This window comes from Phyllostomus hastatus, unplaced genomic scaffold, assembly GCF_019186645.2.
Source record: "Phyllostomus hastatus isolate PE091 unplaced genomic scaffold, TTU_PhHast_1.1 phas_contig_348, whole genome shotgun sequence".
Taxonomy (NCBI): Eukaryota; Metazoa; Chordata; class Mammalia; order Chiroptera; family Phyllostomidae; genus Phyllostomus; species Phyllostomus hastatus.
The window spans coordinates 6,312,986-6,337,565 of record NW_025333860.1 but is presented as its reverse complement, the minus strand read 5'-3'; the positions used below and the strand labels follow the sequence as shown (position 1 = coordinate 6,337,565).

The 24,580-nt window shown below is 38.3% G+C and overlaps 1 protein-coding gene across 2 annotated transcripts in view; it reads left to right on the top strand.

Moving 5' to 3' along the window:
- Positions 1 to 24,580, top strand: part of PRKD1 (protein kinase D1) — a 323,064-nt gene that overhangs the window by 285,307 nt on the left and 13,177 nt on the right. For both annotated transcript variants that reach the window (XM_045841151.1, XM_045841150.1), the window contains 3 exons: positions 16,127 to 16,288; positions 16,875 to 16,973; positions 17,871 to 18,138. In XM_045841151.1, the coding sequence (XP_045697107.1) occupies positions 16,127 to 16,288; positions 16,875 to 16,973; positions 17,871 to 18,138 (529 nt within the window). The remainder of the gene's footprint in view (positions 1 to 16,126; positions 16,289 to 16,874; positions 16,974 to 17,870; positions 18,139 to 24,580) is intronic.

Genomic DNA, 24,580 nt, shown 5'->3' with positions numbered 1-24,580 from the left:
AATGGGACTACATCAAATTAAAAAGCTTCTGCACAACTAAAGGAACCATCACCAAAATGAAAAGAATGAAAAGGGAACTGACCATATGGGAGAACATATTTGCCAGTGATACATCAGATATGAGTTTGATCTCCAAAATCTCTAAGTAATTCATACAACTCAACACCAGGAAGATAAACAATTCAATTAAAAAATGGGCAAAGGACCTGAATAGACAGTTCTCCAAGGAGGACATACAGAGGGCCCACAGACATATGAAAAGATGCTCCACATCACTAACCATCAGAGAGATGCAAATTAAAACCACAATGAGATATCACCTGACACCTGCCAATATGGCCATCATTAACAAATCAACAAACAACAAGTGCTGGCAAGGCTGTGGAGAAAAGGGAACCCTAGTGCACTGTTGATGGAAATGCAGACTGGTGCAGCCACTGTGGAAAACAGTATGGAGTTTCCTTAAAAAATTAAAAATGGAACTGCAATTCCATTTTGACCCAGCCATTTCACTGTTGGGAATATCCCCTAAGAATCCCAAATCACCAATGTTATTTATTTTTAGACAAAGGGGAAGGGAGGGAGAGAAATATCAATGTGTGGTTGCCTCTCACATACCCCCTACCAGGGACCTGGCCTGAAACTCAGGCATGTTCCATGACTGGGTATTGAGCCAGCAACCCTTGGGTTCACAGGCCGGCTTTCAATCCACTGAATCATACCATCCAGGGTCAGAATCACCAATTTAAAAGAACCTATGCACCCCTATGTTCATAGCATCATGATTTATAGTAGCCAAGTGCTGAAAACAGTGCTCATCAGTAGATGAGTGAATCATAAAACTGTGGTACATTTACAAAATGAAATACTGTGCAGCAGAAAAGAATGAACTGCTACCTTTTGCAACAGCATGGATGGAACTGGAGACTATTATGCTAAGTGAAATAAGCCAGGTGGCAAAAGACAAATACCATATGATCTAACCTGTAAGAGGAACCAAATGAACAAAATAAACTAACAAACAAAATAGAACCAGAGGCATGGAAACATGGAACAGACTGACAGAGGCCAAGGTAGGGGGAGGGGGATAAGGGTGGAAAGAAGGAGGAAGAACTAATCAAAGAACATGTATAAATGACCCATGGACATGGACAATGATGTAGAGATTGAATATGGGAGTAGGGGATGGGCTCAGGTGGAGGAGGGCAAAGGGGTAAAAATTGGAACATCTATAATAGAATAACTAAAATTTTTTAAAAATGAAAAGAAAATGTTAAGTCATTCATCAGCACCTGTGAAGCACTTCCTTTAAATTAAGTGATTTATTGGGCTTCTGGGTCATATACAAATGAAGGAACCCCCTAAAGTGTTTATCATCTGTTAGGACCATCAGGTACCAGTAGCTACCAGGACAGCTGTGGAAGCATAGTGAAATGGGGAAGCATATGATCAAGGCCAAGGTGATGGAACAGGAGACTTCCAAGGGAAATACAACATTGATGAAATCTTGAGTGTGATAACCAAAGAAATGGTGTTAAGAGCCATCAGGCTGGGGGCTACTTACCTCAGCAACACCAATATTCTATGAAAAGTGAGTAGGAAACTGAAGGTTATTTTAGAAGAAACAGTTCTAAAAAAATTGTGTACCTGCTGGTATATGAACAATTCTGTCAGAAATTTAAAGAGTCTTAATTTTGTAGTGAATTGAAAATCTTGGTATTTGCAAATAAAGCTGTTTTATCACTCCTTTAAATGTATGCATTAAAATCTAAATATAGACATTTGAAATTCTTTATCAACCATTTTTAGAAATACATGAATAGGCCCTGTTTTAACAATACAGTATTTTACAGCTTCCTTATTTTCTGTGAATATATATTATACTTTTTCCACAGAATTGTATTCCAATGTAATGTATTTTTATACTTGGAAGTCTTTTATTGGTCCTCTTCATAATTATTTACAATAAAAATAAGTACAATTTTTAAAAATATTTTATTTATTTATTTTTAGAGAGAGGGGAAGGAGAGAGAGAGTAACATCAATGTGTGTTTGCCTCTCACATACCCCTCTCTGGGGACCTGGCCTGCAACCCAGGCATGTGCCCTGACTGGGAATCAAACCAGTGACTGTTTGATTCACAGGCCCGTGCTCAGTCCACTGAGCTACACCAGCCAGAGCAAAAATAAGTACAATTTTTAATTTTTTATTATATTTTAAGTACTTTAAGCATTCTCCTGGATTAAGCTATCATCACAATAATGATTGGTAAAAGCTTTATCAAGCAAAATACATATTCTGTAAATTTTTATCTATGTTCAACATAAAAACTAAAATGTTACTAAAAATAAGTTATTTAATGAGAATGATTTTTTAATTTAGTTGATAATTTCATGGGTGAATATAACTTATCATTTGAATTAGACAAAGTTCAGCAATAATTCCTTTTCTAAAATGTAGAAGATAAGTTGTAAGCCAAAAAAGTGATTTATCTTTAGAAATTTATTTTAATCCTCTGTTAATAAATCCACTAAATTCTTCTCTAATTTTCTTGAAAGCATGAATTAGAAACTTCTTTGGCAAAGAATTATTTTGAAGTTATTAAGGTAATTTGTTTTACACCAACACGGTATTTTGAATTTTTTGTTTATTTTATCCAAGAGTATTTTCCTCCCCATGGGTGGGTGCTCTTGTAATTTGGAATATGTGAGAAGCAGGCCTTTCTTTTGGAAAGTGGGATAAAAATTGTTGTGAAAGGGAACTTGGGAATGGAGAATTTTGAGACCACAGGGATATTCTCAGGCAGATCTGTATTGGAGCTTATTTATGGACTGTTACGATTCATTCATCCATTCATTCAAAGTAGTTATTGAGTTCTCCCCATGTACCAGGCAATAGAGCTACACATGTAAACAAAACAGATGCTCTTAAAACACTCTCTCTGCTTACATAGCCCTTAAAATTCTTTTTGTTCCCGAAGAGCCTGCCTTAGTTTGGAGACTGTGTGGTGGGACAGAATATGCAGTAAAACCAGAAAATGGGTTTTGTGTGAGTTCATACAGAGATTTGATGTTGTGCCAAATCAATTGGATTTTATTATGCTCAGATGACTGTAAATTATTGAAGGATTTGGAAAAAGAAATTGTTATGATCGCATCAATATTTAGAAATGACATATATAGGAAGAATGTTTAAAGGCAAGAAAACTTTGTGAGAGGCTGTTCTCAGCTAGCAGTGACAGTCACAATCACCTCATTTCTCTTTCTAAGTGATCTTGGCTACAGCCCTCACATTTCCACTGTCACTAGACTATACCGGGGTTTTGAATTCATGCCTTGCTTACTGAAACTGATGATAATCCTGGTAGCTGAGTTTTCTCCCGCTTCCCACTCCATCGTCATCCTCCTGGCCCTCCTTTCCCCTGGTCCATCCTGAAGACCACAACCTAATGAGTCTTTGATGGGTTTCCATGTTATCTCTCCATAGCTTAGTTTTCTTTTCCTTATTTCATTGAACCTGTCTTCTTGTCCTGTCCTGTAGCAGTACAGGTGATGTCATTGGACTTAATCTCTCCTGTTCAGCTGAGTCTTCCACTTCTATTCCAGTCATTGTCATTGTTATACTCTTAACCTCCAGCCATTGCTTGGTTTTTAATTCCAGCCCTGGATGCCAGTCTTGGTTTACCTGGCTCATCAGTGTTTGATTGATAGTCGAGATCCCCAATGCTCTCTGTCTTATGCTCTTTTCCATATTTCCTTTTTATTTTTGGTTTCTAGTGTTAGAATAAAGTAGTACTTTAATATTTATCAGGTGTATTTTATGTAATAATTAGATTACAAGCAGTTTGAAGGTCTCGGCCATGTCTATTTTTTTCAACTTCCACAAGGCCTAGACTATAGAAAAGATACAGGTAATTGATTAACATTTGACAAAGTTGTCTGAAATCACATACTGAATTTCCTTAAATTCTTTCTCAGGACCTCTGTTATAATACCTTTTGTATAAATAAATCATTACATTTTAGGCTGTAATTACAAAATTCTGGTATTTGGTGAGTGGGAAAAGTTTGTAGAATACATTCATTGTTTCCAGGTGTTACAGGCTGTCTCAAAAGCTGAGCCCTGTGTGTGTGCATTGGGGGGGGGGGGGGTTGTATATTGTGTGCAGAGGAAATCAGAGAACATGTAACAGTAACATGTAGAATTTTTCCTTGAAAGGCAGTGGAACCATAAGATCAGCAGGGATTTTGGTAAGAGAACAACACTGATGGTTCACAGGTTTAAAAATAGAATAAGGTGTAGAAAAGAGGTCTTGTCAGTCAGGAAGATAGGGAGTCCAGATTGTCAGGGTGAGTGTCGTCACAGGTATAGGGGCAGGGTACTGTGGTGAGGTAACTGACAATGGGTAGCAATCAGAAATCCAGAAGCATGCTCAGATGGGTTGAATGATCATGGTGGGGAGTCTTAAACAGCATGGCTCCTGAAGCATAGTAGTTAGAACAGGCAGTATTGAAGTCCTGAATAAACTTGAATTAAGACAATGTGTAGCATAGTGTTTAAAGAACATAGGCTCTAGAGTTAGACCACCTGGATTGGAATATTAGACTTGTATTTAAGAGTTCTTGGGAGCTTGCATAACTTATAAAGCTTTCTTTGCCTCAGTACCCTTATCTATAAAACCTCATAGACGTGAGAATCAAATGTGATAATTTGTGAAACTCAGCAGTGCCTGGAACATAGCAAAGTTTTTATACTCATTAGATATTACTAGTTCACAGCCACTGGGCTGTAGGTCTAGCTCCCAAAGCAAGATCAAATAACTCAATGTTGACTTTTCTAAGTAGGGAACCTGGAGACACATAATTTCATCATAATAAGAACATGTATTGACTGGGATCAGGCTTATCATGTCTAAACGTGTGCCTGGCTCCCGGTAGGCATTTAGTATTTGTTGAACAAATTTCTGTATCCACAGCTGAAGGAAGCATGAGGTGCCCAATTGCGGAGCCTGCCAATAAAACAATAAAATATTCCTAATCCTCCTTCCTTTTTGTTTAAAAAACATGGCAATTTTTCTTCATGGAGCAAGACCAAATATATATCTTGTGAATACATGTTTTTTTCTCTTGATATGTGACTTTTTTTCTCTTAGTCCGAAGAGATGATCAAGAGTATGTGGGGCAGAGATAATCATGGTAGAAAACCAGAGAATAATCTTGCCAAATATGGGGGGAAAATGAAATATTTGCAAACTACTGATTTTTTTAAAATTATGAAGCCATTTTTTAGAGAAAAATATGCCATGTTTGATTACCTTCTTTCTTAGTGTATAGTGAGAGGTCAGTTTATACTTTGGGTGCTGAAGGGCTCCTGAGGAGGCTGTGGGAGGCCGCAGCCCCGTGCCAGTGTCCAAGCTCGTTACTGTGCGGGAAAGAATTCAACAACAAGACAGAGAGATTCGGCAAAGCACAGTAGATGTATCAGAATGACAGTAAGCGCTCAAAGGAAGGGAGAGCAGCTGAACTCAGAGAGTGAGTTGTCCCGAGGAAGTCGGGTAGAGGTTTTTATCAGCTGTGGGCGAGGGGAGGAATGGGCAGGTAGGTTGTGGTCTCTGACACGGGGTTGGTCATAGCCACAGCTTGTCTCAGTTCCTCCTCTCTGGATGGTGGCTCTTTCTTTGATCTCCTCGGAACTGTCATGGTGATCTGCAGAACAGAGCAGTTTCAAAACTGCAAGGGAGGTCTGAGTTGCCAACTCTGGCTGAGTCTGGGTTTTGTTTGTATTAACTGTTTCTCACCCAGGAAATTGGGATGGGGCAGCGATGGGTAGGTGTCTAGCCACAAGTCCCATCTATAGTGTCCTCACTTAGGGACTCCGTTTCCTAAGCTAACTCTCCTGCCTCACTGTCATCGTTTCATCTGATATGTTTATTATACTTCTTCAAATATCTCTTTCTTTGTGTTTTATTTCAAGAAGATTTACTTGGAATTGTTTCTTTAGGCAGGTTTTTCAGTTCCAGTGTAATCTTATCTTTTGCGTGTTCCAAGAAATAAAGCTTGTAGATTATGTGCATACATGTCTAAAGTAGAGGGAAAATGAAAACAAAGATTTATTATGAGAAAAAGAAAATGAACTTACAAAGTTTTTCAAATATTGTGTCTGATAAGTTAGTCATAGTGAAAAGCCTTGTGGCAAAAAGCCATGTTCCAAGTCAAAACTTCTATTTTTCGGGTAAATCTTTTTTTTAACTCTGTTTTCCTTAATCATGGAATTCATCTGACTCGGTGCACTTGCTTCACAGGACTGTTTCAGGGGGCCTGAAGGAAATGATGTGTAGCATGTTTTTTACTTCAGTGTTTCACAGCATATTTTGGAGAAAAAAATTAAATTCATTTGTGAGAGGGGGTGGGGGTTAAGAAGCCCCACTAAAACAATTTACGTATGTCCAGGTCATCCACATCTGGGAAGTGAGCTCTGAGAAGGCCCGTGTTTAAGAACTTGTTTAATTTTGAGAATAAACACATTTTACCACAGAACCCTTATGCAAATGTAAGGTGTCACCATTTGGCCTGTTTGCACATAACGTCTCGTCCTCTCTCCCTGCCCAGTAGACCCTGTACATTCATTCCAGTTCCCACTCTCTGACATGTAAGACATAAGGGGGTTATGTGTCTGCACAGATATTTAACATTGTGATAGAATGTTAAACTTTCGGGTGAAGTGCTGACATCTAAATGTAGAAGCTGGTCTACAGTGATATGATTTGCTAAACATTATGCTTTAAATCTAACTCCAGGACAAGTTTGGATTTGTGTGTTCATGTCTCCAACTAGGTAGATTAACAGTAAATAAAAATGTGTTTCAGCTGTGTCTCCATTGTTATGTGTTTGGTAGCAAATAGGAAAATTATCCAGATATTTGAAGTTTTTTATACACACACACATACACACACACACAGACTGAGTAGTGGCATCAAGGAAAGGGGGTCATGCTTTCTGGGGAAATGTTTTCTAACACTGAATATTTTTTCTAATGGTATTGATCAGTTACTAATTTTCTGTCTTTGAAGCCTTTGTTTCTGGTTCTCCAATATCATGCTCTTTTGCCTAAGTTCAACTTGAAACTCTGACCTTGGTTCAGGATTGGGGTGGGTACTCCAATGCATACAGGAACCTTGCTATGTGAGGGTCTGTCCTGAGTTCTCTTGACAAAAAGTACTCACCCACCTCCCAAAATTACAGTATCCACTTCTGCCACATACAAACATCAATGTCCATGAAACCTCAGAGTATGAGTCCAGACAGTGGGCTAATTTCCCCTTCCTAGCTCTAATATGAAGGATTCCTGGTGATGGGTAGCAAATGTCAGATATTTTTATAGTATTGTCACCTGGTGAAAAGTCAAAAAATGCTGGAAACAACATGAGAGATGATGAGAGCCTTTTAAAAGTGCTTTTGTCATGCTCCTTCTCTTCCTCTGCATTTAGCTTCTCCTTCCTTTTGTAGTGAAAGAAGAAGACATTGTATTTATCACATGTCTGTAGCAAACCTGAAGCTAACCCGAAGCACACCATAACTGATGAAGTGCGGAATGACTGAGATGTGCAGATAGGGTATGGGTATACATTAACACAGAAGCTTGACACCAGGCTTGAGCTGATTTTTTTGCTATGCAGATATTGAGTTGGTCTTTTTAAAAATTTCTTGGTCTGGTATTAATATAATACACAGATTTATAGCTAATTTAAGATGAAAAAATGTAATGGTAAATTGTGCATAGAAGCTAACCACCTAAAAGTTGACTGCCTTTCTTGATCTCTGGGCACAGTATGTATGTATTGTCACTAGCAGTTCATGGAGATACTTTCATTTGTTATTTCTCCCACAAAATGTTGACCTATATTTAACCAGGGTTGATCCATGCCACTTAGTGCCCACCACAGAAGTAATAGTACACTCCAGTCTGATGAATGGGAGAGCAATTTTTACCAGGAATGATCTGAACCTTTCTGAGTTCCTAGAATCTGATGGGTTAAATTTGTGGTCCCATTGATCTAGAAGTCAGCCAGTGACCCCCATTCACAGGAGGGGGATATCTAATGGATTGGTATATCTAATCTTACTGTTGAAGTAATATAATGTGCCTTTATTCTTCTGACAGCATGTGTTAGCTTTGTTTTGTCCTACATTAACATCAGTGTGCATTTCTAAAATTTTACATGTGAAATTTCCCCCCAAAAATGTTATTTCCTAAAAGACAGGTGACTACTAAAGCGTGAGCCTACTTAAACTGAGTCTTTGCCAGCTTGACGTGAAGTGGAAACACGTTCACATGCTACAGTCCAGCGATCTCCACGCTCACTCTAGGACAGGAGGCTCTCACGTGGGGCCAGGCACAGCCTCCACCTGGCTGACATCCCAGCAGAAACCCCTCTTCCCATCCCTGAAGTATAAAACCGCAGCAGGGGGAAAGATGGGGAGCACAAACTAGCAGGAGCAAGCTTTTGCCAGTTCCTTTCTGATGTAGCCTGTGTTAGGTGAAAAGCAAAGGGAAGTTTTCTTTTCTGCCACTTGGAGTCAACTTCCAGTTATCAAACTGCAGTGTGGCCCAGATCTTTTATAAGTTGCAGAGTCTTCCAAGCAGTAACACGTAACCTTTACTGTGTTCTGAGTCTAATTCCAAGCCTTTTGTAATCATTAGATCATTAAGTCCTAGTGGTATTGCAAGTTTAGACACACTATTATCATCACCCCATTTTACATATCAAGAAATGGAAGGCAGGGAAGTGGCAAAACTGGAATTGAAACTCATAGATGGTCTGTGTCCAGGGACTGTGCTCCTGAAACTACGCTCCAGACCTCAAGGATTTCCTTGTTGTCACATCTGTAAATCAAATCAAAAAGGATGGAAAGGAGGGAGCTGCGAGGCCTTTTCCAAGTAAGGGGCGTTAGAAGTGCAGTGATCATTATCGTCTAAATAGCCCATTTTCAGTGCTTTCTTTCTCATCCTCAGGCCACTAATGAAATCATAGGAAATCAGATTTTCACAAGTTGTGCAAGGGAGAACTGGCAGGGAGGGAAGGGGTTATTTAAAAGGAATATCCCAACGATGATCTTTAGCTGCTGTTGCTTTGCCTGTCTCTTGCTGTGAATATTTTCTTGTGGGCTTTGAGAATGGGGTAAAACTAAGGCATGTCTTCTTTTTAAGAACCATATATAAAATAAACACAAATCACTTAGGTAGAAGGAAAATTAAATGTTTATTCCTATAAAATATGCTGAAATATTTACAGAAGCAGTGGCCAAATCTCCTATATTTTGAGGGAACAGCACCTGGAAATGACCATATCTTGGGTCTTTAGAAAATCATTTTGCAATTCATACCACTGGTAGCATCTTTGATATTCACATCCATATTGTTGGTATTTATCACTTAAAATATTATTACTTCTGATCATATCATTCATCAGCAGAATCCTGAGATTGGTTACTAGTAGATTCAAGTGAACTCAAAGTGAAAAAGTCTGGTACTATTTTTTTTTCCTGAAGAGAGGTCATCAGTGTCTACCATTTTTAGATGCAAAATGTACTATGTCACTGAGTGTGTCAGATATGTATTAACATAACTTTAGTAAATTAATTTAAGCTTTAAAGAATGTTATTCATGTACTGAAAAGAAAGGAGATACAAGGATTCTTGATCCTTCCATTAAATTTACAAACTTGTCTTGGGTACCATGCACTAGGCTTACTCTGGGAATATAATTGATAAAATACAGTCAGTCCTTCAGGGGCTTGTAGTCTTGTAAGACAGACACATAGGTTCACCAGTAACTAAATATGTTAAATGTTATGAAAGAGGATTGTACCAAAGATGATGAAAATATAGACACACACAAGTCAGACCGTGGGGGTCTATGGAAGGTGCCTGACAGCTGAGAATTCACACCAGGCAAAACAGTTTCATTCCTGCTGAGAGAGAACAGCGTGTATGAAAGCATAGAGAAGGGAGAGAGCACGGCTTGTTCTGAAAATAGTTTATTCTGACCAGAGAGATGGGTAGATATGTGGGAGAAAAAGTGAAGTATTTGGGTGGGAGGAGGAAAAGAAGCCATTTGTGAAGGGCCCCGTGTGCCTTGCTAAGGGGGTACGTACACCGCCTGCTAAAGCTGGTGGTGATCACCATGGAACTACAGCAAGAGGGTATGATTCAGAATCGCCTCTGGGGAGATCATAGGGACAATCCTTTAGAGAATGGATTGGAGGTGAACGAGACCTAAGATAAGATCACTTGGGAGGCTGTGGCAGATCCATAGGGATGAGGTGAGGTGTCAGTGTGAGAGAAATTAAGGAGGTGGATGCTGTTTGTTTTAGAGATCAATTGATTTTGGAATTGAGGGAGAAGGAAATATTTAATGTGATTCTCAGTTGCTAATGGAGATGTCTGGCCATTTATTGAGAGAGGAAACACCAAAAGAGTAAGTTTGGAAGGAAGGACATCAGTTCCCATTGTTAGACATCTTTCCTTTAAATAACATGCCCCAAAACATAGTTGGGTATAAGATTATGGAATTTAGGAAGGAGAGATTAACTTACCATATCAATTTGAGTATTATATTTAGTTTTTTTTATAGTCATCTGCTGTCAACATGATGACTTTTTAAAAATATATATCAGGGAATTACATGCTGTTTCCCCTTCATGAGACATTAGGTAATTATAATTCCTAGGACCACTAAAGGAAGCCTAAATTGTAAGAGACTATAATTAGAAAATGGAAAGATGGTGTCTCTTGACCCTGGCACACTGGCAGAGATGAGAATCTACAAAGCCTCTGAGTGCTTTACCTCTGACAAAGGCACCTCATGTCCCCACCCACACCGCTGTGAACAGTCTTCTGCTTTTCATGGCATTTAGAATTAAGATCTGCACTCATCACTTTTAAATTCATATCATTCTGTGCGGTTAGAGCTAAAATCTAAATCATTTAGTTGTTTTGATAGAAAAGTTGTGAGAAGTCCCCATATTAGGTCTGCATTGCTCCTAAATATCCTGTTGAAAAATTGTCCATTCTAATTCTCCCCTTTCCCAATTCTCATGTTTTAGTGTAAAGTATCCTGAATGAAGCACAGGGAAAATATGGCATCTTTAATTTTTCACAGCTATAGATGGAATGATATATAAAGTGACACTATTAAAATTAAATATAGCTACAAATGAAATGTTAACACAAATCCAGAAAATACAAAATAGGATGTAAACATAAAAATGTGAATAGTTAAATATTTTTTATTATAAAATATTGTTACTTTTATAAAAAGCCTTTGCTTTTGATAGCAAAAGAATTCTCTAGGCAACTTGAGTCAGGAAATTTTTTATCTTGATCTCCAAATGATATTTCCTCCCAGACTTCTGAACAACTTATATTCACCTCATGGATATGTCATCATCTGTTATGTGTGAATGGACACTATTCTTTCCTGTACTTGACCAAATGTTTCATTTCCTGGAAATTAGATTACTTAAATGCAACAAACAGATGGCCAGAGCGTCCTGTAGTACTTACTCTGCCATGGAATTTATCATCTGAATTCCTGAGGTAGGCCTGCAAAGTTAGCAAAAATTCTTTCTGAACACTAGTATGCCATATTTGATGTGCAGTTGTCAAGCCATTTTTTAATTACCGTATTTTGCCATGTATAATGCCTACCCATGTTTTTAGGCCAAACTTTCAGGGAAAAAAACTTTCATTTGAATTCAATTATTAATTTATTTATATTTAGCTACTTGTTTTTGGTATTATAAAGGAATTTTAGCATTTTTTAACATATTATGGTACAAGAAATTTTATGTAACAAATAATTAAAAACAAAAGAACAGACACAAGGTATTTCAGGTACTACCCATGTATAATGTGCACCCTTAATTTTCCCTAAAATATTTGGGCAAAAAAGTGTGCATTATACCTAGCAAAATAAGGTAATTCAGTTACTTTGGACATTAGGAGGAAAATGTTGAATAGTTATTTTATATAGAAAAGTATAGTCCTGGGTGGTGTGGCTCAGTGGATTGAGAGCTGGCCTGTAAACCCAAGGGTCACTGGTTCGATTCCCAGTCAGGGTACATGCCTGGGTTGCAGGCCAGGTCCCTGGTAGAGGGTACATGAGAGGCAACCACGCATTGATGTCTCTCTCCCACTCTTTCTCCTTCCTCTTCCCTCTATCTAAAAATAAAATATTTTTTAAAAAGAAAAGTTTATATATTTTATATAGAAAATTTAAATTGTGAACAAATCACATGGACCAGTGTGATTGAAGCATATCTTAGAGTTACTCTTAAGGTATTAAAAAGATAAGATGAATTATGCATGATAATAGAAAATAATAGCTTGACCTGGCTGGTGTAGCTCAGTGGATTGAGCTCAGACTGCGAACCAAAGCATCACAGGTTCGATTCCCAGTCAGGGCACATGCCTGGGTTGCAGGCCACGGCCCCCAGCAACCGCACATTGATGTTTCTCTCTCTTTCTCTTTCTCCCTCCCTTCCCTCTCTAAAAATAAATAAAATCTTAAAAAAAAAAGAAAATAATAGCTTGATTTTTTTTCTATTTCCAGTCTTCAACATTATCTTCTCTAGGCTAAGGTAATATTTTCTACCAGTATGGTATGAGAATTTGGAGAAATACAACACGATTATATACTGTTTTTGTTGTTGTTGTTGTTGTTGTTGTTGTTACATGTAAAAAACAAGCTTGGTCATTTGATTTAATGCAAAAAAAATAGGTCATACATAAGAATGTATGGCGGCCTTTTCTCAAGCACACATAATGAAGTTTAAAAATACCAACGTATCATATATCAGTTATGCAGGAAAAATAAAGTTGTGCTATTGGAAAGATTTTACAGCTACCACCCCCTGTATTCTTTAGCAAACCTGTACAGCATAAGGTTTCTATTAAAGACCAAGGGCCAACTACAAAAAATGAATATGTTCAAACTTTTCTAAAACCTTTTTTTACCATTTATGTATACATAGCCTTTAATTCAATGCTTTCATTGAATATATATATATATATATATTTTTTTTAAGGTGTATATACCTAAGTGGATTCAAAGTTCTTTATCAAGAAACAGCAAAATTTTTCCTAATTCTTTTCACTAAAATGCTATTAGAGAACATTTGTAGAGTCCTTCAGATTTACAGTGAACATGGCATAATTTAGTTAACAGGGAAGAATCTTATTAATCTGCTCCATAATCTTGTGCTAGAACAGTCTGTGAATGTACCAATTAGATAAACACATTCAGGTTCAGTTCTCTGTATAGGGGATGTTCCTCAAGTCATGTGGTAGAGTAGGGAAAAGGAAAAAGGGGATATATTGAGTGAAGAACTTTAGTACCGCCAAGAATTTGCATACTTAGAGGAATACAAGTAGACCACATGAGGGTTGGCATTGTATGTACCGTATTTTGCCAGGTATAATGCACACCCACATTTTTGGCCCAGACTTTCAGGAAGAAATCTTTTATTTTAACTTTTTAATTCAATTTTTTATTTATTTATATTTACACACAAAACCCATTATTGTGTTCCAGGGTATGATTTTGCATATGATATCATTTCTTTCTAGTGTTAACACTTTTAACACATCAGCATAAATTAAAAAATTAAAAACATAGATAGGGAATTAGTACTACCCATGCATAATGCACATCCTTACTCCTGCCCCCTCAAATTTGGGCAAATGCACATTATACATGGCAAAATGTGGTATATCCGATAATTTAGTCAGAAGAGCATCTAGGTCATCTACCAACTCCTGTTCCCCATTTTCATGGCTTTGAAAACAAAGTCAGCAGAAGCAGCAGGCGAGCTGTTGAGTGAGAGTGTGAGTTTGTTAATGCCACCCACTCTGCCACACACTTCAGCTCTGACCAGAAGAAAGTAACAGGACCACTTCTGTCCTCTTTTGCCCCTGAGGTTGCTCTCCCTTAACCTTGGTCTACTCCTTCACACTGTAGAATTCCCTCTATCTACACATAAGGGGCCCCTTTGCCTTGCTGCCTTCTCTTATCTGCTCCTTTCCAATTTCATTGTTCCTGCTCCCCACCCAAACAGCAAGGCCATGGCAATTCAAGGAAGCCCAACTCCCCAGACAACTGCTGAAGTGCTTAAGGTTATAGTAAACCTAACAAATAGTAAGTTAAGGAGATACTCAAAAGAGGAAGGTGCACTTAGCATGTCTCATAGTGAACTTGTCTCAGGAGAATCGTAACTCAGGTAGGATTCTCATATTATTCTTAAAGCTTCTGCTATGATTGCTGATTTAAAAGAAGACAGCTGATTCATGCAGACACCCAGAGCTTGACAGTCTGTCCAGTGGGAGGGGCTCCTCTGTCAGGAAAGAGTGTATAAGAAAACGAAGTGAGACAGTTTATGCACAAGTTCAGGTGTGAGCAATGCAATTACTCAAATTCCACACTGCTTGCTAGACAGACATATGTAGTCATTCCTTAGAGTCTCCCACCTAAGGACCTGACGCTTTCATAATGGTCAAAACCAAAAGGTATCTGCCGTCACTTGTAGGCAGTCAGGACAGATAAAGTACGAATAGTGAGAGAGTGAATTTTGTTGATCCTGCCCTCTCTCCAAGGCTTCATCTCTGACCAGGAGAGAAGAGCTCTGGAGGCCAAGTGTCTGAAGTAGCCAGATTTGACCAGTTAACAGTTTCCAGAACAATACTTCTAGAGGTGAAAGGCTTCTGGGTGGAGGTGCAGGTGTCTCTTGGACCACATTCAGAAACTTGCTATTCCGTGACTATATTATGCTGCATGATTGGACACCTAGGCATCAAACTCAAAAAGCCTCGTCAGATATCTGGGGCAGAGATCAAAATTGCCAAATAGTGGAAGGACACCCTGAGCATCCTGGCAGCTGCTGCTAACCATCGCAGGGCTCCACATCTGGTCTGCCAGGCTCTCCTTGCCAGCCTGCATCACAGAGGACAGCTTCAGGGCAGACTCACCACAGCGCCTTCTGCCACCCAGTACCCATCTGTGAGGTCTGAGCAGGGAGCCATTTCAAGTTCAAGTGGTTTGTGAAGACTCATTTTACATACAATTTTATCACCCATTCAGGTTTTTTCCCCTAAGATAAAGCATGTAATTATTTTTTCCTCTGTTCAGCTGTAAGCAAATTTAAGTTTGTTCCTGTCTTTTTTCTTTAGGTAATTTCATTCATGATTTTTTTTCTGTTTCTCATTGAAATATAAATGAAATATATCATTGTTTTTTAAGTATCAGGGTTTTTGTTGTTATTGTGTGTAGAAAATAAAGAGTAAAGGTCAAATGATCAAAGGCTTTTGTTGATAACCCGAGACTGACATTCAGACTTAAGCATCATTACAGAGACCCATCTAGTGTTACAAGTAATTTTGCTTGACATATATGATAATTATCATGTCAAGCCAAAGGCAGCCTATTATTATTAGCCATCACTTTATTGTGGAGATAATATTGAGTTCCAGAGAACAATGCAGGACTACACCTAGCATCATATCCAGATGAAGCAGAGACTCGAGGAATTTTTTTCTGTTTTCGTAGTCATCTTCATACCAACCAACCATACAAGAGCTTCTGCAGCAAACTACTCCAGCCTCCAGCAGCAGAGCAATTCCAGAAGGTTTTGACTAGTGTGCTTCATCAGTGCAGTCAGATGCTCCACATCTACAAATGTCATCCTTTCCACATTAAGTTTGTACCACCTGTGTGAGGTGGCCTTGCATGCATATTTAGGGCAGCATGCTTAATATTGGAGATGAGCCTAAGAAAGTATAGATTTCTCAATATGGTATTCTAATTAAAACCTAATTAGCAATTCACTGTGCTGGAACTTGGATTTTTAGCCTAGAAAAAATAATTTCACTGTGCATAGAAAGTAAAGATGTAGTTTTTGGAAGCATTAAAATTTCAAAAATATAAGGCAACACATGTGGAATTTAGAGGTGTTAAAAATCTTAACTGTGGGTTTCTTCATAGCTTGTAACTTGAACAGTTTTGTATAATCAGTGAGTTTGCCAACCAGTATCAAAAAACTCATTTTCTTCAAGTGCTTTATTTATCTTTAATAGAACCTTCATCACCCTGGTGTTGTAAATCTGGAGTGTATGTTTGAAACACCCGAAAGAGTGTTTGTTGTTATGGAAAAACTCCATGGAGACATGCTGGAGATGATCTTGTCAAGTGAGAAGGGCAGGTTGCCAGAGCACATAACGAAGTTTTTAATTACTCAGGTAAGAAATCAGTTACAGAAAAGAAAAAAAGATAATATTTAATATCAAATGTTGTCACTGTTTAACTGTAGCTTTCAAGCCTTGTTGTTTAGTCCCTACCTCCAAAGTCTAACCTATATTCAGAAAGGTCGAAGTGGCTTATTGTATTGTCTAATTGATAGCCATGGTATCCAGAGTCCAGTGTACTAAATGACAGATGCATTTAAGGCCCATGTATTAAGAGTACTGATGACATTTTTAAATTAACCAATGTCACCCCCATAAATTCAATAAAAATAAATGCATAATTTTTAAATACACAGTGACTGAGTCCTGCTTCCTTGAAAAAAATTCAATATTATTGAATTTTGCCTATACCTGTCTTGATTGCTCTGTGAATACCACAAAATGCTAGTCTTCCCATCAAAGTTTCCTTAGAAACCTGCTGTGTTAATCTACCTTATTTCAGTGTCTTGAGCATAAAGAAGCTTACCTGTACATTATAAGTTCACGCTTGGGCTTTTAAATGTATGTCCCTGTAGAGTACATTTTAAAATAAAATAATAGACCAAAGTAAAATTATTTCAGTAATTTTCTTTTTTTATAGATACTTGTGGCTTTACGGCATCTTCACTTTAAAAATATCGTTCACTGTGACCTCAAACCGGAAAACGTGTTGCTTGCCTCGGCCGATCCTTTCCCTCAGGCGAGTATGAATGCCTCTCCCGGCAGAAAGCCAGCTACAGGGACACAGACTCCCAGCAGGCAGCATTCTGTCACCTTTTCCCTTGAAACCTTTATTTGTTTCAAATTTCACATGTTCATTTCCATCCATGTCTTACCCTCTTGTATTGTTGGGACTACAGCTTATATACCCCGGCTTCTCAGTTCAGCCTGCTTAGAACACACAGTGAGCCTTCTCATTCAGCTCTTTTAGCTTCTGTTGTGTACAGATCCTAGAGAAGTGGCAGCTGGAGAGCAAGAACACTAACAGGCCCAGGATGCCACCAGCTCTCCAGTGCTGGGCAGACATGAGAGTTCAGTGCTGTTCTCAGGGTCAAGTGTGAAAGTGGCATCTTCTCCTCAGCTCAGAGAATGGAAAATGCCTGGATCTCTCCCCAGGCAGTCTTGTGTCTGATGTGACCTGACCGAGGTGCTGTCCTGCCTGACCTCTGGACACCTTCAGGGTGCCCATGAAGAGCTAATTATGAGATTATTATGGATGGCATGACATGTCTTGTGCTTATCCTTAAACCTTTGTCCCATAAACCTTTAAGTCTACCATATCCTTGATTCACAGGATGTTTTCCTGCCATATACAATGGCACTTCCAAGTATACATATTTTCACATATATCTCTTGGTTTTGGTGGGTGAGAGAGGAAGGAAAATGTTTTGATGATATTTTTATGAATGAAAGCATACTTTTGTGTCAGTAACATAAACCACTATCTTCAAGTATATAAAATGGAAAACAGCTGTGACTTCTACCATGAGGAATCTGTACAGTGTACATAAGGTATCACAATTGTCTTTGGCAGATGAGTGCTGAGATGCTCCCAGCTTGTGACTTTACCATTTCTGCAAACCATTGTTATCCACAGGTTAAACTTTGTGATTTTGGTTTTGCCCGGATCATTGGAGAGAAGTCTTTCCGGCGGTCGGTGGTGGGTACCCCTGCTTACCTGGCTCCTGAGGTTCTGAGGAACAAGGGCTATAATCGCTCTCTAGACATGTGGTCTGTCGGGGTCATCATCTACGTGAGTCTAAGCGGCACATTCCCATTTAATGAGGATGAAGACATACACGACCAGATCCAGAACGCGGCTTTCATGTACCCACCGAATCCCTGGAAGGAAATCTCTCATGAAGGTAATAGTTTTCATTCAAAAGTAATAGTGGTTACATCCTTGTTACATTATTATTTCAGTTGTTCATTATTAAGTGTATAAATGCTTATTGTGGATTGCCCATTGGAATAAAGGAACAAATTGATTGAGGTGGATTGAGAAGAATAAGAACACGGGGACCAGAAATGCCTCCTGATGACATTGTATATGTATTGTAGAGAACTTGAGAAATGCACATTAAGAGGTAAATGAAACGAGGTGAAACTGTTACTATTTTGGTATATTTCCTTAGAACATATAAATATTTATAAATTGATGTAGTGATAATACTGAATCTTTCCCAAGAGTAATCTTAGTATATAGCTGAGAGTACACACCTATTTCTGTATTAAATACTTTTAATCTATTATGTGCACAGGGACTTTATTGATATGATATTTTAATGATCATATTACATATATTAGTATGCCAGGTTCTTTGTATACTGACTTCCTTTGTGTGACATTAGAGCATGTATGATATTTTCTTTAGCCATTTCTGTGGTATTTATTCAGTATTAGATCATCTTTATGTAAAATTTCTTATGTGCATTTCTGATGATTTTTTTGGATAGATTACCTTGGCATTGTTACAGTATTTAAATTCTTCTAAATAAATGTTTCCTTCTTAAAGGAAAAGAGATAGTTTTAAAAGAATTGGTGGGGATAGTCAGGGCAGAGAAAATGGCTCATTTTGCGCTTCAGGAAGGAGCTTATCAGCGGAAGTGCTGTGGAGTTTAATTCTCACAAAAAATGTAGACAGGTTTCACTATTGTGCCTATATTTCAGGTGAGGACACTGAGGCAAAACAAGTGACACCACAGGCAAAGCCACACAGTCCGTGAGCGGGGGGACCCAGAATTTACACCCAGTCTGCACGTAACTTGTAAACCACTAGTCCTGCTGTTTTTTTTGGTTTTCAGGCAACATCTAGTTCTAAGTTCACTCAGGTTTTTACCACTTAAAAAGGGAAAATAAATTAATAGATAACATCTATTCGATAACTGTTACTGCATGTGATTGTGTAGAAATCGGAAAACAGCATAATTAAGTTCTTAGATGTCTGTTAGTGTTAAATTCTAAGGGCCATCCATCATCAGGGCTTTGAATTACTATTAGCAACAACCTTTTTTACATCCTTCATTAGTTATGAATCATAGCTAGATGGATGTATCCTAAAGGGATCTGTGATCTTCAAAAGAACTGTCATGCAGCCAAAGGACTAATGAAATATTTAGGATAATTCAATAGAGGCAAAAGTGTAATTTTTTTCAGGAGGCAGAAAAGAGGGAATTATCAAACCACCTTGTGACCAGTACTCATGTTAGGCAACATTTTTTCTAAATATGGTTACCATTGTATTGGATACCTGCAACCCAGAAAGCCAGTAAAATAACAATGTTCTTACCAAAGTGCAAATTGGGAACATCTCTGAGGCCATTTTCCTATTACACAGGAGTAGAACATTAGGAAAGTAACTTCATGCTTTAAATGTTTTTTTTCTTGAAATAGTGCAGTATTTTTTTTTAAGTGGTGGAACAGATGGTGCCCTCTGGTATTATGGAAATGTGCTGGCCTTGTATGCAGATAAAAACTGTTTGGACCAGAGATGAATAGCTATGGACTGTGAATGTTTAGTTACCATTGAAAGTAGAGACCAGAAACAGATATCAATAGCTCAAGACACTCTTGTTGGAAAATCAGGAAATGCACACGGTACCCATACATCATAAGTAGCATTCAAGGAGAGGACAAAACATAAAATGTCTTTCAAAGAACTTGAAAGCTTGTTGGAGAGATGAATTATATGAATTTGGGAAAATGTTATTTATTTCCTTGAATTGTTAGCTAGGTATAAAATTGGGGTCCCCAAGGTGAGAGGAAAAAGATCACTGTGGACTTGAGTAGTTAGTTACACAATAAGGGAGGTGGAACTTAGGCCTGTCACTAAAGAGTGAAAAGGAAGAAATGCAGCATTTCGGAAAGAAGGGATTATATCATATAGTTCAAGAGGCATTATTCTTGACCAGGAAGCACACATTTAATTTGCCTATAAAAATATCTAAGTGCTAAAAATTCCTGCCCCTCAGAGTGGTGTGCAGACCGGTTCAGGCAGCGCCCTCACTTTTCCAAATGACTCAGGCGTCAGTTTGGAATTAACCAGCCTCTCTTTTCAGCATTTTCCTATAGTTCATTCTTGCCTTTGATGCACAGGAGTTGTGCTGTTTGCTAATCAAGGTTCTGAATGGCAAATAAGTTACCTAACTGCTAGTGTATGAAGATAACTTGTGCTTGTACTTGAACATAAAGAAATGTTGGTTAAATTATGTCATGCCAGGTGAGGTAGGTACAGGCCCAGATTCTATCCTACTACCTTGTTGAGAACAAATAATTTCCTGATTAGAAGTTGTAACAGGCAGCTGGCACCAAGTGATACTAAGCACATGGGATCTAATAAATACACAAGCAAACTAGTGTCTGGCAAAGGGTGGTCTCAACTGATACTAGTAAAATTTGAATCTCTGGATCCTTTAAACCACACCAGAACCACTAAGGATCCAGATACTTGGAAATAAAAATTCAGGCAGGCACCTTAGCCAAAAGTAAAGATCACCAGTCAAGCAGTTTGAGATACAGTCCTATCTGCTATTCTAATTAGCCATCACTGACCTTTCTTGGGCTTCAGTTCCTCATCTGTAAAGCACGGTAATGACTGCTGCCTACATAATGAGGTGGTAATCGAGACTGAATGAGGTAAAGGATGTGAGAGGCATCTATAATGGCAGGTGTGGGGCGAGCCAGGGATTGGATTTAGGAAGAGAACAGCGGAACGCTAAGTTAAGAATTGCTCTGGTGCGTAACCAAGAATTGATTGTATGATTTTAGAAAATATATGCACACTGATGATTCCCAAGTGTTCTTCAGACATGTCTTTAATTGTATTTTTTTTCTTGGCATGAAAAGGCAAAAGGAAAAAAGTTATAGGGTCTTTGTAGCACACATGGATGTGTCAGAATGAAAAATTTCCTTCAGCATGCATTTTTTTCTGTTGGTGTGGACATGGACTTGATGCGGCGTGGCTCTGTCTGTTGGAGCACTGGAACTGTCATCATGTCATGGGATCTTGGCAACAGTACCCTTCAAAGTAACTTGTTTTAGTCTGTAGTGGAAACCAGAAAGGTTAAGTCACTTGCCTCAGGTTACACAGCAGTACTTCAAATCATTTGTTTTTATTCCTTGTACCATACAGTGTCACACACCAAAGGGTGCTTATTTCTTATGGCTTGATATGGAGGCCCTATGGAGAATGTTTTAAAGATGTTAATTATTTTTGCTGTGATTATATCATAGGCCACATACTGGCATTCTTAATTGATCACTGAATTAATCAGTACTCTGTGCAAATCATAGAAACCTACCTCTAACTAACTTAGGCAGAAGATAATTTGACTCACACATCTGGGAAATCCAAAAGGTGAACATCATTCACATGGGTCTTGCCAAGTGAGAGGTGGAGGAAGTGTCTGTCCGTTCTGCCTTACATTATGATGGCTTCCTTCATATTTGGACTCCTCGTGTGGTTCAAAGTGATCCCCCATCAGCTCCAGGCTTACATGCTACTCACTGTGCATGATCTCAGAATGGAAGAGTAATTCTCTCAGTACCGTAGAGCTTCTGACACGGGCCCTGACTGGCTGTGTTCAGTCCCATAGTACCCAAGGAGCAATCACACTGTCAGCACAGGAGTCTGGCCTGATGGCCATATGGGTGGTGCAGAGTGCCTCCAGGTTAGAGAGAGAAAGTTCCTGCAGGGAAAAGGTACTAGGCTAAAAACAAACCCCAAAGCATTAACAGTGCACATTATAAAAGTTGGTGTTTTGTTTTGTTTTGCGTGTGTGTGTATGTGGGTGTGTGTGATTTGAAAAGAAAATTTGAGGAAAATGTAACTTGGCATATGTTATAGGTAAAATGAAGATTGTAAAATGAAATTTTGAGGAAAGTAACAAAGCACTACTTTAAACTATGAACTCATTTAATTGCCCCCAACCTTTGAGAAGATACTATTATTGTTTCCATTTTAAAGGTGAGGCAGTGCAGGGAGAGATGGTTAAGTGGCTTGCCCAGGGTGCGACCCAGGTACCAGCTCCAGGGTAGATGCTATTACTCACTGCTTTTGCATTCTCATGATTATCTTCCTAATGGATTTAACCATGCTTTAGTCATATGAAATTTAGTCATATGAAATTTTTAATATGCTTTTACATGCTTTAGAGATAGAATAGTCGTCACACAAGTTTTAGTGATGTCTAAAAATATAGGGAAACAGCCCTCACTGGTGTAGCTCAGTGGATTGACCATCGGTTGTGTGAACCGAGAGGTCACTGGTTCTATCCCTGGTCAGAACGCATGCCTGGGTTGCAGGCAAGTTCCCAGTTGGGGACATGCAAGAGGCAACAAATTGATGTTTCTCTTACACATCAATGTTCTTTCTCTCCCTCTCTTCCTTTCTCCCATTCCCTCTCTGTAAAAATAAATAATAAAATCTTTAAAAATTAAAATTAAAATATAGGGAAACAGGATTACATTGTGGAAGACCTGAGTTGAGAGCTCTTCTACTTGAGTCGTCAGTACCTCTTTCAAGTTACTTATTCTCTTAGGTCTGAGTTTTCTTGTCTGAAATGTGGTGAAACAAATTCCTAGCTCACCAGGTTATTTTAAGCGTTAAATGAAATTGCACTGGGAAGTGTTCAAAACAGTGATTGGCATTACTGTAACTGCTAAATCTATTGCACACTTTCTACTTCCCAATTCCTTTACATGATCTGTACATCTGTTTGCACATTTGTATTTAGTTACACACACACAAACTACAATTATATAAAGTTATGTAACTGAACACATATATTTAATCACAGTTATGCATATAGTTATTTATATATGAAACTAAATACATTATATGTAGTTATGCATGTAACTAATAAGAATGTATGTGTACAATAAAACACTCCAGAATAAATCAGATGATTACAAATATGTGCAAGAGGAGACTCCAGGCCATCATGGAGAGGAAGTTTGGGGACATTTCAGCCCATTCTCAGGCAGTGTTGTGTGTTCCATCTTGCTTCATTTCATTGTTGTAACTATCTGGTCATTTGACATCATGCGGTTTATCCAACACTACCCATAAATAATTAAACATAGCCTTGGCCTCACCTCTAGCTTTCTCTCGTACTAGGCTAAGCTTAGCCCTCAGCATATCCGTCCTGTGATCCTTCTCAGTTCTATGAAAGGACTTGTGCACCTATTTTAAAATATACCTTACTTGATCATGTACCAAAATGTCCTCCCTTTCATTACATTTTTAGGAATTCCAAAACAAGAGAAAAGCCTGGTTATCCTTTACGTTTCTTGCATCTGGTACATCATAAGGGTGAATGCTGGATGGATGTTGAAAGAAAAAAACAGAACATTGTAAGCAAGACTTAGTCTGTGACTTGAGAAGTAGGTACTAAGGTGTAGCACTTAGAAGTAAGGAATGGACAAGCTAGCTAACAGAATACAGGTATGTTTGCAAAGCAGGGGATTCCTAATTATCTTGCCAAAGAAACTCCTTGATTACAGCTCATTCTATTAAACAACCTGTACTGGTCTAGCTCTGGGTCTATCACAGCCAGTTTTAAACTTTGACATGCCAACAGTTAATCAGATGAGCTAGTTAAAAGTGGAAATTTGCAAGCTCCACCTCCATAAAATACCACCCTGTACTAAGAATTAGGAAGTCCTTAGATCAGACTCCGGAAAACACTGCTTGAGAGCCCATGCTCCTTAGGAAGAAATTAAAGTTAAATTCAGGAACCTCCAAAAGACCTGACAGCTGACCGTGCTCTAAAAAAATGTAGGCTAAATTTCCAATATTCAAATTTAGGTAAATGATCAAGTTTCTTTATAAAAAAATCATCTTTAGAAGACAAAATAAGTGAACTCCAGGAAATACAAAATTTGTATAAGAAAGAAGCAACTAACATATGTGTTATGATTTTGAGCAATTAGAAAAATGTAAGAAGAGAATCCTTTCAAAGCACGAAAATTCTTTTTGAGAGGGCATAGATTTAGAAATTTGGTGTTATAGGGCTATAGGTTATAAGCTATAGGGAGTATGTGTTACAATCCTACAGTCATTGAGTAATAATAGTTATGTATAAATTACTTCACATATTGCTTATTAATTTTAAATTTTAGATAACCTTCATTCAGGCCAAGCATGTCTAACTTCATTACAATTAGGCGAAAGCGTAAATCATGAAACTTGCACAGCACAGGGAAGGAGGAGGTCAGTGAATTTGTGAAGAGAGTCAAGAACCCTGCATTCCAGTGTTCACGTGGCGTTCCACCTTGGGGAACAGATTGAGTCGTACAGGTTTACCT